Source organism: Suillus paluster (genome assembly GCF_016628075.1).
Source record: "Suillus paluster strain FC165 chromosome Unknown EDB91scaffold_3, whole genome shotgun sequence".
In the NCBI taxonomy this organism is placed as follows: Eukaryota; Fungi; Basidiomycota; class Agaricomycetes; order Boletales; family Suillaceae; genus Suillus; species Suillus paluster.
In genome coordinates this window covers 228,156-241,334 of record NW_024537563.1, presented here as the reverse complement: position 1 = coordinate 241,334, position 13,179 = coordinate 228,156, and the positions used below count along the sequence as shown (strand labels likewise).

The 13,179-nt window shown below is 48.9% G+C and overlaps 5 protein-coding genes across 5 annotated transcripts; 3 read left to right on the top strand and 2 right to left on the bottom strand.

Moving 5' to 3' along the window:
- Positions 1-771: 771 nt before the first annotated feature.
- EDB91DRAFT_1098776 (uncharacterized protein) lies at positions 772-1,989 on the top strand. Its single transcript, XM_041317110.1, has 3 exons — positions 772-1,332; positions 1,385-1,839; positions 1,888-1,989. The coding sequence occupies exons 1-3, from the start codon at positions 1,109-1,111 to the stop codon at positions 1,896-1,898; spliced, it is 690 nt and encodes a 229-aa protein (XP_041182929.1). The 5' UTR covers positions 772-1,108; the 3' UTR covers positions 1,899-1,989.
- A 1,004-nt stretch (positions 1,990-2,993) lies between these two features.
- On the bottom strand, positions 2,994-3,607 carry EDB91DRAFT_1214888 (uncharacterized protein; the record flags this gene model as incomplete). Its single annotated transcript, XM_041320807.1, has 2 exons — positions 2,994-3,174; positions 3,225-3,607. The coding sequence occupies 2 exons, from the start codon at positions 3,605-3,607 to the stop codon at positions 2,994-2,996; spliced, it is 564 nt and encodes a 187-aa protein (XP_041182928.1).
- A 1,965-nt stretch (positions 3,608-5,572) lies between these two features.
- On the top strand, positions 5,573-7,873 carry EDB91DRAFT_1043284 (uncharacterized protein; the record flags this gene model as incomplete). Its single annotated transcript, XM_041313052.1, has 11 exons — positions 5,573-5,613; positions 5,673-5,745; positions 5,800-6,088; positions 6,143-6,171; positions 6,274-6,358; positions 6,407-6,474; positions 6,583-6,652; positions 6,705-6,949; positions 7,000-7,182; positions 7,243-7,334; positions 7,384-7,873. Coding segments are annotated over 11 exons (1,665 nt in total), but the record flags the coding sequence as incomplete, so codon positions are not given.
- Positions 7,874-8,119: 246 nt separating this feature from the next.
- On the top strand, positions 8,120-9,230 carry EDB91DRAFT_1098767 (N-acetylglucosaminylphosphatidylinositoldeacety la se). The gene is made up of 3 exons (XM_041317109.1): positions 8,120-8,508; positions 8,560-8,650; positions 8,709-9,230. The coding sequence occupies exons 1-3, from the start codon at positions 8,177-8,179 to the stop codon at positions 9,102-9,104; spliced, it is 819 nt and encodes a 272-aa protein (XP_041182926.1). The 5' UTR covers positions 8,120-8,176; the 3' UTR covers positions 9,105-9,230.
- A 258-nt stretch (positions 9,231-9,488) lies between these two features.
- On the bottom strand, positions 9,489-11,671 carry EDB91DRAFT_1242576 (CHAT domain-containing protein; the record flags this gene model as incomplete). Its single annotated transcript, XM_041322205.1, has 5 exons — positions 9,489-10,070; positions 10,117-10,288; positions 10,525-11,214; positions 11,275-11,613; positions 11,658-11,671. 5 exons carry the CDS (start codon positions 11,669-11,671, stop codon positions 9,489-9,491), a joined length of 1,797 nt encoding a protein of 598 aa, XP_041182925.1.
- Between the last annotated feature and the right edge of the window lie 1,508 nt (positions 11,672-13,179).

Below are 13,179 nucleotides of genomic sequence, written 5' to 3'. Positions count from 1 at the left end.
GACTCAGCACACGACGCAACCTACAAATCACAGTGTTCTCTGCTCGAACGCGTAATTTTTCAGCCTCAGCAGCCTTGGCGTGTGAGGCATGCTGAACAGCAGCATGCGACTCCCCTCATCAGACCGAGAGAAGGGATCGGCAGCATGCGACTGTCGAGGGTTAATGCGGTGCTTGAAAACGAACATCTGATCACACTGGTACAGGTATGAGCCCATAACAAACCACGAACGTAGTCACGCGAGTCTGAGAGCGCCACACGAATAGAGTGCGCCTGGGTCACGTCGACGAAGTCTGCTCGAGTCATGCGCGGGAAACTGCGGGAAATGATCAAAAAAATGCCGGAGGCCAGGAGCAGATACACGGGAAACTAATGAGCAGCAGTAAACCGTAGTCTCCCGTAACCAGACATTGATAGAAGGAAGATAATTGTTCCTTCTGTATCGGGTAAAGCGCACCCGTAATACTCGTTGATACGTAGACGCGGCTGAGACACATCATGCTTGAATTCCAGGTCAGAAATCACGAGAGCCACAGGCGGAATCAAAGACGATTGGGGAAGTTGAGTTGACGGCGAAGAAGTGGCTAGTTGGGCAGAATCTGAGAGAGACGTATATAAAAGTTGGGTAAAAAATCCAGACAGCAAAGAAAAGGAGGGCAACAAAAAGGAGAAAGAAGAATAAGCGGCCCGGTAATCCGTAGGTCACGGGGATTTTTTTTTGTTATACCTGTAGGTTCAGGAATTGGTGTTCCTGGCCAAATAATACAATGGCACTCACTTAGGGCGGGCGCGAGGTTCCGACCTGTGGGAGGCTTTGGACTATACGACACGTTTATTCGACCAGCTATGCGGTAAATTGACCACTTCTCAGCTTATCACTATGTACTTGCCACTGCCAGCGGTCTAATCGTGAGATCAAAGTTCGAACCACTGTCATTGTCAACTCGGACCAACCGCTGGCGGCTTTGAAAATTGAAATGTCAAAGTGTTTATTGTTCCCAATATTGCCCAGTCTGTTCCAATTCTTCCCCCGAGCTTCTAGGCTACTAAGAGCCAACCGCACATCCACTCAACATTAATCACACTCGTTTATCCAACAGTTACCAGAGATGCTGCCAATATTTAGTGTCTTCACTCTTGTCATCCTTGGAGCGTTGACCAATGCATTACCCGCTATAAGGCGGCTTAGCACGAGCTGTGACCTGTCTAGTGCAAGACTCCAGGTGCCTGCTGGTCAGGCGCAGCTCGTTGCACCGACATACGCACCGAGCTTTATTGGTATTGGTGTCGGAACTCAAAACTACACTTGTAATACCACCAGCTCCGCATACAGGTGCCAAGTTCAAGTCCTGTTCCTCGAACACCATTGCTAAACAACTATACAGACTTATCGGGGCTGTTGCAGAAATTTTCGACAGCTCATGCTTATATGGCACTCCTGCTTTCGACAGCGCTCCAACCATAGTTTATGACGCATGGTCTGCCGCGCCTCCTGACGCAACAGTCAACGAAGTCATCACCACCCTAGCATGCCTGCACAATCCTGCCGTGCTTGGACAGCATTATTATGTTCCAAATCCTGTAGGGTCCGGCTTGTCTCCAAAGTGGGACTTCACCTCATCCGGGGTGACAGCTGGAAATCCGAATGCGTACGTCATTGGTGTCAAAGTTGGCGACTTGTCTAGCTCGAACTCGAACAACATCGATAACTTGATGGTCAAGGCTATCGAGGGAGAGTTGGCTAGTGAGATTTTCAGGGTTGAGACCAACGGAGGTCAACCTCCTTCACAGTGTGCAGCAGGAGACTCAAACATCACTGTTAAATACACTGCCCAGTATTGTGAGCGTTCCCGAGAAAGGTAGCAATTAACGACTGACAATATTCCAGGGTTCTTTTAACAGCTCTGCTGCACAAACTACCTTTGATCATCTATTGTGTCGTACTGCTATGTATTTCCATTTTATGAAATGATACTTCCTTCAGCCGTCAAAATCAAGCTACAATCAAGGTAAAAGCAGTTCGATCGTCTGAGATCGTTCTGATACACCATGGAGCGATCTTCCAAGAATTCATCCCCGTTTGAGAATTCACCTCGGCCGCCTATTTATGTAACCTTTCACTCGGGACGCAAGTGGCAATGTCGGTTCCTTCGCCTGCGCCATACAATGATTGTTTACAGTGTTCTTGTCAATAAACCTATCAAATCGTGTCGGACGACCATTTTCATCTTGGTTCATAATTGCAGGAGCTGTCACGCCGTGGGCAAATTTGGTACGCGATGCCTTGTTTATTCATGAAGTTCATACGTCGCGTGCTCACTACGCATCAAGTACGCATGGCATTACGAAAGTAGGGGTGTCATGAGTGAGCGTAACACCATCAGGGTTAGGGGCTTCGCCCGGAATGAATATAGGGCGCAGCAGGAAGCCCTCGAATATCGTTTCTAGTGAAGAGCATAGCATCTACTCAATACAAGCATAAAAACCCTGGTGCTGTAAAGCCTTTGCGGTCATTTAAGGCTGATTGTGATGCGCATTCGTCGCAGATACCCAATCCCGCTTTACTTGTGTGATTCCCAGTGATTCGTTGATCGACATCAATCCGGGTCCCAGGGCCAACTGGCACTCCTCGAGCCTCGCTGTCGCACAATTTGTACGGCATTGTTGTCGTGTATTCAAGAGCGTTCTAACTTCTTACCATAAACTTTGTGGAACATCGATTTGCCATCGGGCAATCTGCCCGCGGACGTGATTCGTTTTCCCCGTTGACCCAGGAAGGTGATCGGATCAACTGGCACTGATATGTAAAAAGGTCCCTTGAACGTTCGGAAAACTTCATTGCTACCGATACTCTAATATCCTGGACCATAAGGCAGGTGTTCAAAGTGCTGGACACAAAGGGGGCTAAGTCGGGAATGATTCGGTAAAAGGAGTAAACTGTCAGTATGCAACATCCTGGATGGAAAGTCGTGAAATGGCAAATACATAATAAAACTACAACCTTGATTTTGAGCTAACAGCGCCGATGGTAAGCTCGCCGACACCCAATTTCTTTGCCCAATTTCTTAACCATCCCACGCCTTCCCCTTCCACTGGATTGGGTAATGAGGGTTTACTACGAAGACTGCTCTTCATAACACCAACAAAAGGGTGATAGTATGTTCCAATGACACCCCTACAAGAGAAGCCATCAAGTCCCAGTTTATTCCACGGCATGCAACATACCAAAGCATCCCCTGCAACAGCGGCATAACGATCTGATCGCGAACAGTGATCCAAGCCAGTTTTCCCCAATCGATGCGTGTAATTTGTTGTGATGATGTGATGACTGGTGAAACGTGTGTAGCAGCAATAAACGGGTCGTCAGTGGATAACGCAGAGTCGACACCGCCTCCCCTTCCCGCTGTTTCTTCCACATGAAGGCACGTCTGCACGCGGGTAAGGTATGTCTGTTCGAACCGGATATCTGGTATGGGTAGACGTATCCGATGACCAGCTTCGAGGCCCTCATTTAGTTCGCCGCGTTTACGGCGAATATGGTCTGAAAAATCATACACGTAGTCGTGCGAGTCGGCAGGCGACGGGAAACTGTGGTTCTTGCTAGTCATGGCGAGTTGCGGACAGGAGCGAAAAGGAACGAACCTTTTTGAGTGAACACGGCATTTCCCGATCTTTGTAGCCTTTGCTCCATCCATACTTCAACTTATGTACTTGCTCCGAAAGGGATGTTGAAGTCAGAACTTGTGGAGACAAAGTGCGTGGTTCCGAGCGACTGGCATTTGACAATGTGGTTTCTTAGCCTTGGTCGTGGTTGGTCGGACTCGCTTCACACCATCATTGCCATCATTGCCATCATTGCGCACGCAATTGATTTCAGTCCTTGTCGACTACATGTGTCAGGGATCGGATTGCATTAGGCAATTCCAGTTCTGAGGCGATGTTATTACTTGGCTCACCTTCTACTATCGATGAGTGCTGCGAGTCATCGATCCACGCCCTTTCCGACCTTTGGGGGAAGTCGAAGTCTTGCACATTGTTTGCACGTGTGCCCACTCAAAAACCCTATCATAGGCCTGCTCGACGATTGATACGTGGAGGGGGATTGGGATTTTAGCCTCCCACTCCTAACATTCAACTTTCAGGATATGGCGGATCACATCACCTTTCACATCTTGACTCAGAATAAAATAAAGTGATAGTATTCGCCGCTCCAGTGACTTCTCAATAGCGATCATGACGGTATCAGATCAATTTCCGCTTTGCACCGCTCACACTCGCTTCGCTTTCACAGAGTAGCTCCTCTTTCTACGGCTGCGATTGTGATTATTGGCTAACATCCGCTTGCGCATTACCTCGTGGACAACATGCGTCTCTCTGGAATGATACGGCGCGAGGTCCGTAGCATAGCCCACATATCCTCAGTGGTTTGCCTCGCGTACGCACCGGGCCTTTTTCTTTCCTCTATCCACTAACAGATGCTGCACACTGAGCTGCACCCGATGCTTTCTCTTATCGTTGTGCGCATACAACGCTGCTTCCAACAATGTTCGCCCATCATACACGTTCACCATTTTCTGAGCCGCGCAATCGAGTTCCTCGTTAACCTTACTCGATACTTCCGTAACTCACAGGTTCAAGACGATGAGGAGAAGGCATCGACGACGATATATGAAGTGCACTCTCTGCGGCCGACTGGCGAATATATTTGCGCGAGCCAATTGCCGCAGAGATCGAGTTCAGATCCCAGACCTAGTGAACCATGTTCCCCATCAGACGCTCCCTACGACGCACCTGCGCGTCTAGTGATACCTCCTCCCCGCCCAACCAGGAAACAGACATCTCATGACTTGATGTCCAGTCCTGACCGTTTGACAGTGCCGAGTTCCGCAGACGTGAGGGAGCCCTTACCTGACCGCACACCTATCCTCACTTCTCCTACGACTACGACCCGTCCTCCCATTTCCGTGAACACCAGGTTTAACAGGGGTTTCCTTAGTGGCTACCCAGATCTTTCGCCGAGCCAACGTTCGCCTGTGTCACCAGAACCCGAATTCGGTACACGACCTATTCTTGCTCGTGCAGCTACATTCGGTGGCAGTTCAGATGACCCATTATATACTACACGGTCTTTTCTGAGCCCCCGTCGGCATACGTTGGCAGTGCCGAACTCACCAGACCGTGAATCCATAAGTCGACCAGGCAGTGCGCAGTCACTTGTGTCTCTTGGGCGAAATTCGTATCGAAAACATGATGGACAAGCCCCACGCCCTCGCTCTCCTACGCCGAGTCTCTACGAAGGCTCGTCGAATATGTGTGGCGTATCCACCGCTACCCTCGCTGCCGCTTTGGCATCGGAAGGTGATGGCTCGCAGGTTCCCTTCGCTCCACGCACTTCATCTTCGGGCCATGCGCATTCAAGGGACACTACTGGCCCACGTTTTGCTCCGATGTCAGCGAATGGAGTCAAACGTTTTGATCGACATTCCAGGGAATTTGCCATGATGTACGAATTCTTAGTTGCAAATATTGTATATGAATACTGAGATTGCGCTAGCGACGCTTCAATATCTGACTACAAGATTAAAGCTTACCAAGTCCAATACCCCAGTCACGAGTAAAGTCCACAATTTCTAACTGCTATCAAGGTCACTAATATCCTCATCGTGATTTCAGTGGGAACCTCCCCATAGGCTGGACGGCGCACGTACACCCAGAAGGTGCTCGCTACTTCCTGCATCATCAGACGGTAAGTCGTGTTTTCTTTCTTCGGTATATTTCAATAACAACTCGACACCCTCAGAGAACATACACGGAGTCAGATGTCTGTTCGCCGGAGGTATTGAACGATATCGTCTACTTCTCTAATTATCTTCACGGAGAACTCCGCCTCGCTATTGACACCAAGAAGATTGACATTGACTACGACGAGGTGGAACTGGTCCTTGAACCGAAGAAAGCAGGGGACACGGAGATTATATGCTGCTACTACTTCGTTAACCCTGCAGAAAGATGTCTTTTCTGGCTAGATGAATATGATGCAGAGGATATGCTAGGGGAGTGTCGGGGGGTTACTGCTTTATCCCACAAACGTAAGTGCATTTGGCAAGCCAGTCTCTTGGGCTCATAGAATGAGTATTTCTCAGGACTAGCAGTGCAAGCTCAATACTGGTGTGTATCACGACCGAAGTACGTTGCAGACGTATTGTTCTATAATTCTTACTGATAACCTTTGCTAGTCTGGATTCCAAAAGTTAACAAACACCGTTCCAGGAAGCACTGGGAAATGTTTCCTAACCTTTGTCTGGTTGCGCAAGATATATTGGATGAGCTTAGAGAACTTATGCTCCATGCCACTTGCGGTCAGTATTCAGCCACAGACGTTGCTCATCATCTGAACACAATTTCAGATCACCTCACAACCACACGGTCCGCAGCAGCATTAAGCGCCGATGAGCTCAAGCAATACTTTGAGATTGTGAAGTGGATACGAGGTAATGTGACCTCCACCTTTCCTGTTCGTCGCGATAATTTGGATCCTCAGTGAACTCATCCGGCGACAGAGCGCATGCAGTGGTTATCATAGGTACGGGTGACACACATCTCATCTAATACCGCTGACCATATATTAACAGGGCGAATTATGCACACTTTCTGTGAGCTTCTCGTCTAAGCCAGTGTCACATGTCCCTAATAGGTTCTCCTCAGGTCGCAACCAGTACCTGAACTTCCATGGTCAACCATGTGCTCGGTTAAGCGTCGACCAGACAGTACGAGGCTGGAGCTATAAGCCATCGATTTACATGACTATATTTGCTCCACTCCTTTGCATGGCCCCCGTCGCTCACGTGCGATCCCTGCACACCAGCTTTGTAGACGATCTCGCAAGTACCGCAGAGTGGAAGATATTCATCACGAGACTAAATGGGCAACTCCAGAATCTCAACCTTCTTGTGAGCCAAGTTTCGCTCTCACAGTATCATTCTGATGTGAATTCCTCTAGGGTACGGTGCTCCTTGGTGCCAATGTTGGTTTTTTGGCAATCCAATCAGTCGACTCGGGCACCGGGCGTTCTCCGACGCAGATAGCTAGTTACATGTCGCTGGTTCTTAGTTTCGGTTCTATTGCTCTGGGTCTGACGTTCATTGCTCTGGATCTTACTGGTAGGGACCGTGGCTCTGAGGCTGTAAGTCACTTTTATTTGCGTACCTTATCGATTCATTCATCGGCTATTGTACGTCATTAGGCGAGGTTTTTGCAACGGATGAATGATGGTAAACGTGGTCTGGAAAAGTTGGCAATTATCTATAGTCTCCCTTACGCACTGCTCATGTGGAGGTGAGTTACTTATCCCTCGTAGACAATCCCTAGCTGAGCATAAACACAGCATGTTCTTCTTCCTCGTGGCATTCTCCTACGAATGGTGTAGCCCTGGAGATGCTGTCTCTAGGGGCACCGTTGGCACAGTACTGCTGACCGTCTGCGGGCTCGTCGTATGGTGCATATCTGTGGCAGCAGATAAGCGTGCGCCATGGTGGTGGGAGTCAGACCAGCCGAGCGTGGTCAGCAAAGAGACTAGCGAAGTGACCAACATGCGCAAAGATAATAAGAGTCATGGTCTGGCTTCTCGTTTGGGCGGCTGGTTTGCCACCACCAAGAAGCGAGTTTCGGTGGTCTCTGTTCGTAGTGTACGCAGCGGACCGCCACCTCTCACCCGAGAAATGACTCGGACATCCGTACCACTCATCTCGTTTAGGCGCGCGACGGTCAGCCGGCAGGCTCCACCCAAGATCACCGTGACCCAGAGACCTGAATCGGGGGATGTAAATGGCACGATTCGTACCCCGGCATCAGAGGCGGGGCCAGGCTACTCATGAAAGGATGATTCTTTTGGAATAGATGGGATGCTTGTGTCTCATCCTGTAGAGATCGTTTTCAGGTTACTCATGTCACATCGGATTGATAAATTATACATCATAGACTCGGCTTACTATAGTTCTTCGATCAATATTGGGACGTAGTTGGGATCCATACTTATCAATATTTTTCGTCCAGGTACGGTTATCTTGGTGGTTGCCGGCCAAATTGCATGAAAGATGTCCTGATTCCTGATTGCAGCCGCATGCAAAGCTTTTCGCCATGACTGAACTGGTTTGAACTCTGGATTGGTTATATAAAACATGATTTTTCCTTTTCTTCTGGCAGCTCTATCTCTCTTGCTTTCTGTCGTTTACAAGCCATCTGAATTTAACGCAGAGGCGTTATTAGAGCGTCAGCGAACTGTGTTGCCTCCACGCATCCTCCTATTAACCGCTCATCCTGACGACGAATGTTTTTTCTTTGCGCCTACCATTCTGGCGCTTCGGCGAAGTAACCTAAGGCCGGAAATCTTCTCCTTATGTTTGTCCAGCGGAAATGCTGATGGTATCGGGGAACAAAGAAAGGGAGAACTTTGGCGCAGTTTAGACATCCTCGGAGTTGAGGAAGAAAGACGTTGGATTGTTGAACACCCGTGCGTCATCCCGTTGCATACAATTTATAACAGCTTGACGAGTTGTTTCAGACAGTTGCAAGATAATATAACGCAGGAGTGGGATGCAGAGATTATTGCGGAAGTCCTTCGACCCTATGTAATCGAGCACCACATCACGTCTGTCAGAAATCATTTTCACTTGCATTGTTTCAATGTGTGCTCTAACCGTTCCTTTGCAGGTTCTGACTTTTGACACCAAGGGGATATCTTTGCATCCCAATCACTTTTCGCTCCCATTGGGTGCATCCCACCTCATCAAATCCCTGTCATCTTCCTCACATGCATCTGTGCCACGTCTCTTCAGTTTAGTCACAGTGCCGGTCCTTCCAAAATACACTGGGCTATCTTACGCTCTTCTTGCTCGACTTCCTGTCGTTTCCCAAGCTTTTTTGGCCTTTAAGCCAATGGTGGATCCACTCCCTGTTTTTATTTCAGGAATCCCAGACTATCTCACAACTGCAAGGGCCATTCTAGCGCACGACTCGCAGATGGCGTGGTTTCGCTACTTGTACATGACGTTTTCCAGGTATATGTGGGTCAATGAATGGGTAGAGTTCAAGACCCAGGAGTCGTGAAACGCACTTGATACTACTAGTAGTACCACATGTAATAGTTTATGAGCGCCGATGTGCGTCAGCAGGTTGTCTTAATACGTCTTGGGACCATAATATCATTGGACCAACATTGGTCTCATAAATTGACATATCCCTGGGTGCCACGAATTTTTGATGCACAATCATTGCAATATTGCCGTCGACTCCCGCAACGAATGATTTTACTGAAGGTACTGGAAGACAACACGAGAAGGAACGCAAAAAAAGACTCGGATAACTAGAACGTAAGAGTAGTGGAATGTCGGGGTAATCCCTACAACTTGAACTAGGTGACCGGGATGAAAGAGAATCGAAGACCAACAACTTGTAAATCTGACCAGACAAAAACAATGCGCCATAGAACTACTACACACCGATATGAATGAAAGCAAGCATCTGCTCGAGCGGGGCATTATTCTTCATGGCGTACGTGGCATGGTTGAGTGCCAAGGCCGCCTTCGTACAGTCCAAGACACCCTCCGGATCCTTCAAGTCCTTGAACACATTCTCGTAGAAAGCTTCAACAACGTGCTTTGCGACAGCATCATCCACCGCCCACAGAGTGCCGACGACGCTCTTGAACCCGGAAAACTGCAGTCCAGCTGCGGGGTGGATGACTCCGTTGGTTGTCTTCTCATCATCGCCAACAGCGGTATGACAAGCCGATAAGAATGCGAATTCAGCGTGCGGAGCGTTGTTTTCCGTGATGGCAAGCAGCGCGAGAGGTTTGTCTCTCATGGCGAACCGCGAACTGTAAGGCTGCTCATGGTCCTGCTTGCCATGACAAGCGAGGTGCACCCAGGAGTTGCATCGCAAAGCTTCGAGTGCACCTGCCTGTGTGGCTTTGTCGCCAGAAAGACGAGTAAACTTGATGTTGGGAGGAAGGAATTTATGGACAAACGCGAGCTCTATTGTCAATAGCGGCAAGCGCCGTCCCTTGCCCTGCGCCTGGCAGACTTTATCCGATCGTCGCGAAGGACGGAGTCCGAGTCACATGTGTCTCCATCGTCTGCCGAGACCTGATGAGAGCCGAAAGTGTCGGAGTATAAGAGCAAACGTAAATATCCTCCAGGCATAGCCCCCGCTCACATCCATCTGCCTTCATCCGAGAGGGATGCACATAAAGGCTGCAGTTGGACACAGCCAGATTCGAGAGCGGGGCTTCACTTTGAGATCATGTCGGATTACATTGACAATGAGAAGCATGATTCAGTCCTATATCTTCCACAAGAGTACTATCAGCTCCGTCCTCGACTCCGTTGGGCTCATAAAGACGCGTGCCATATCGCCCTGGTGAAGTCACCCTTGAGCATCTTGAGATCTGCGAGAGTGAGAGACGGAAATGGAACATGATGGGGCTCCCCTGACGTCGGGACGATGATGGCGTTGCACGAGTATTTACTTGCGATAAGGATGATGACTGAGCCATGCTGCTGCTGCTCGCAAGTCTTCATACGACGGTGGGAGCAAGAAACCTTCAACAGTACGGATTTCAGCTACCGCAGCTTCCCATTGCATCAAGAGTCTCCTGTACTTTCTTGCTGCTAGGTTAACAGCAGCTCTGTCGGTGATGACTGTACAACCTTGAGCGACATCAGAAATGCGCTTGCCCAGCATCGAAAATCTGTGAGCCAGTTTCGGGTTTGCTGGTTTGGGGTCTTCAACTGGAGTCCTAAGCCGAGAGGCCAGCGACCACCGCTGGCCACGGCCCTGCTCCACCAGTTTGACGACCTTTACTAAATTATGACGGTGTAAAGCGGATGATGCTGCATCTACAGGGAGTGTTCTGGAATCATAAAAGGTAACAGTAGCTTCAAGTTCGCGCCGTGAAATAGTAGATGATCGTGTTGCCAAACGACCATCAAGAAGCTCGAAAAATGTCGTGTAGGCCTCCAGTGCAGATGTATGACTGTGCCACTCCGCTGTAACAGTCCAATTATATGCCTGAATGATGCGGTTTGCCAGAAAGCCTTGAGTGGGGTGTCTTGATACCAGTCTAAAGTTTTCCACTGCAAGTGACAAATAAGCTGGGTTATGTTGTACCTCGTAACGAGATAGATAGGCCTCCTTCAGCCACATGTAGCTGAGATATCTATCTGGGTGCAGTGAGGGCAAAATTGCCGGTGATTGTTGGCAAAGACAAATGGCTTACTCGACATCTTCATCCTTCTGAGTTTGCATGAAACGAGAGCGGAGTGCCGAGCTCAAACTGAAAAGATATTTATGGCGCTCTGGATCATCGTGTTGCTTTGATTCGCGGTACAGACCAATGGCTTCATTAAGGTCATCGCTGGAATGCAATTTAACAAATCTGGTTTTGAGTGCGAGGGCAATGGTGTAAAGCGTGATGTCACGAAGTTGATGCCCAGGTGGGTGAACTGTCAGTGGCTCATGACAGAGGCTGATAGCCCTGTTGAGGTCACGAGATGCGCCTTGGTGATCGAAGCGATATTGGAGCGAGACGCCCAAGTTATGCAAGTAGGTATCATGGCTAGACGGTCAGGGTGACCGACCGGGCACTGGTCCAAAACCCACAGGAAACATTTCATGGCATTTTTCAGGTGAGAAGTACACCTGCTTGTGATGTGTTTTCGAAATTGTTCGTGACCTGCATCCGTGCGCGCAGTAATTCAACGATGGGCTACAGTGTGCGGTCTGTTAGCGGCAGCTGAAAATACAAATACTAGCATCGCTTACATCCAACAGTGGCCTTCTGCCGAAGAGAAGGATAGACACCACGAACACGTTGGAAGGACAAATCTACGAAAGTTAATAGATGTACATGAATAAGAAGCTTCAGGGCACTCACCGAAAGGCTCATTTCCATGATGGAGCAGCTCATCCCACGACGTTTCAAGTCTACGGATGACATTCCCATTTCCTAGCATTCGATCAAGCTCAAAGGATGCCCAAATCTCTACTGATAATTTACGTGACACATGTGATGATCTACAAACCAAGGATCAGTTCCCGAATCGCGTCCGCAAGTCACCGTGTATTGCTTTACTCACAGGGTCACGGTATCGCCCCACGCCACAGAACTGCTGGATGATAGTACTCGGATGGCCGATTTTCAGTGTCTCGTCTCATCAAGTTTGATGGACACGTAAATGCCTGCGGGTATGCGCCACGAGGGGAGATTGAGATGTTTTCCGCTAATGACTGTAGATAGAGCGTGAAGATATCACAAGATGATAATGGAGTAATGGAGTTACCCACCTTCGAGTCTGATATATTGGCTTTCCAAGCTACCGGGCATGATGGGGCGATGAAGTAAACGACACGGGATATAGGGACTGTGGATGCTTGAACTTTTTTAGGTGAGAGGGAGAGGAGAAATAGATGAGGATTCAGGACATGCTACGCGTGTATTTCCATGTTGTCGATGGGTGTTCGGCATGATAGACGCTGGTCCTGATTCCACTAAGCGCTGAGATCAACAGTAAGAAGCCACTGCGAAAGAAGTGGGCAATGTGATAGTTAGCCATCAGGCAGTCGACTGCAGAGATGCAAGTCTTAGAGCGCCTTGTGATGCTAACCCAGTCTTGCAACTCTTGGATCGCTCATACCAATCAATCATTTAGTACACTGCAAAGTAATAGATAGAATCCAATGTATTTCGTAGTGCGTACAATATCAGCAAAACGATAGAGTCCTCAGCCGCAAAAAAGTCGGTCCAATCAATACCGCTGATACCATGGGGGAGAACGGCATGGAAACAAAAGCGACGGTCTGCGCTAGTGAGCAGCTCAGACATGAGCCTAATGACTCATGCAGCATGTGAAGATGTAAGCGTGTTAGAAAGAGTAAGAATGGGTCTCGTGTGTGTTGCAACGAGCTGACGTCTGTACCTCCATGCTGTTTGCTGTTGCTTCGTCGACTTCTGCGCGGCTCGCAGCGAGACGCGCAGAGCCACGAGCTCCAGTGGCAATTGTTAGACTTTGCACAGGTCGGGGGCTGCAGAAGCTCGGTAGGGCAAACGATATCGATAGCGTTATGCTAGCTCATGCGCATTTTGTAGGGGAGACTAGAGCTTACTTATTAGGATTACTTGCCT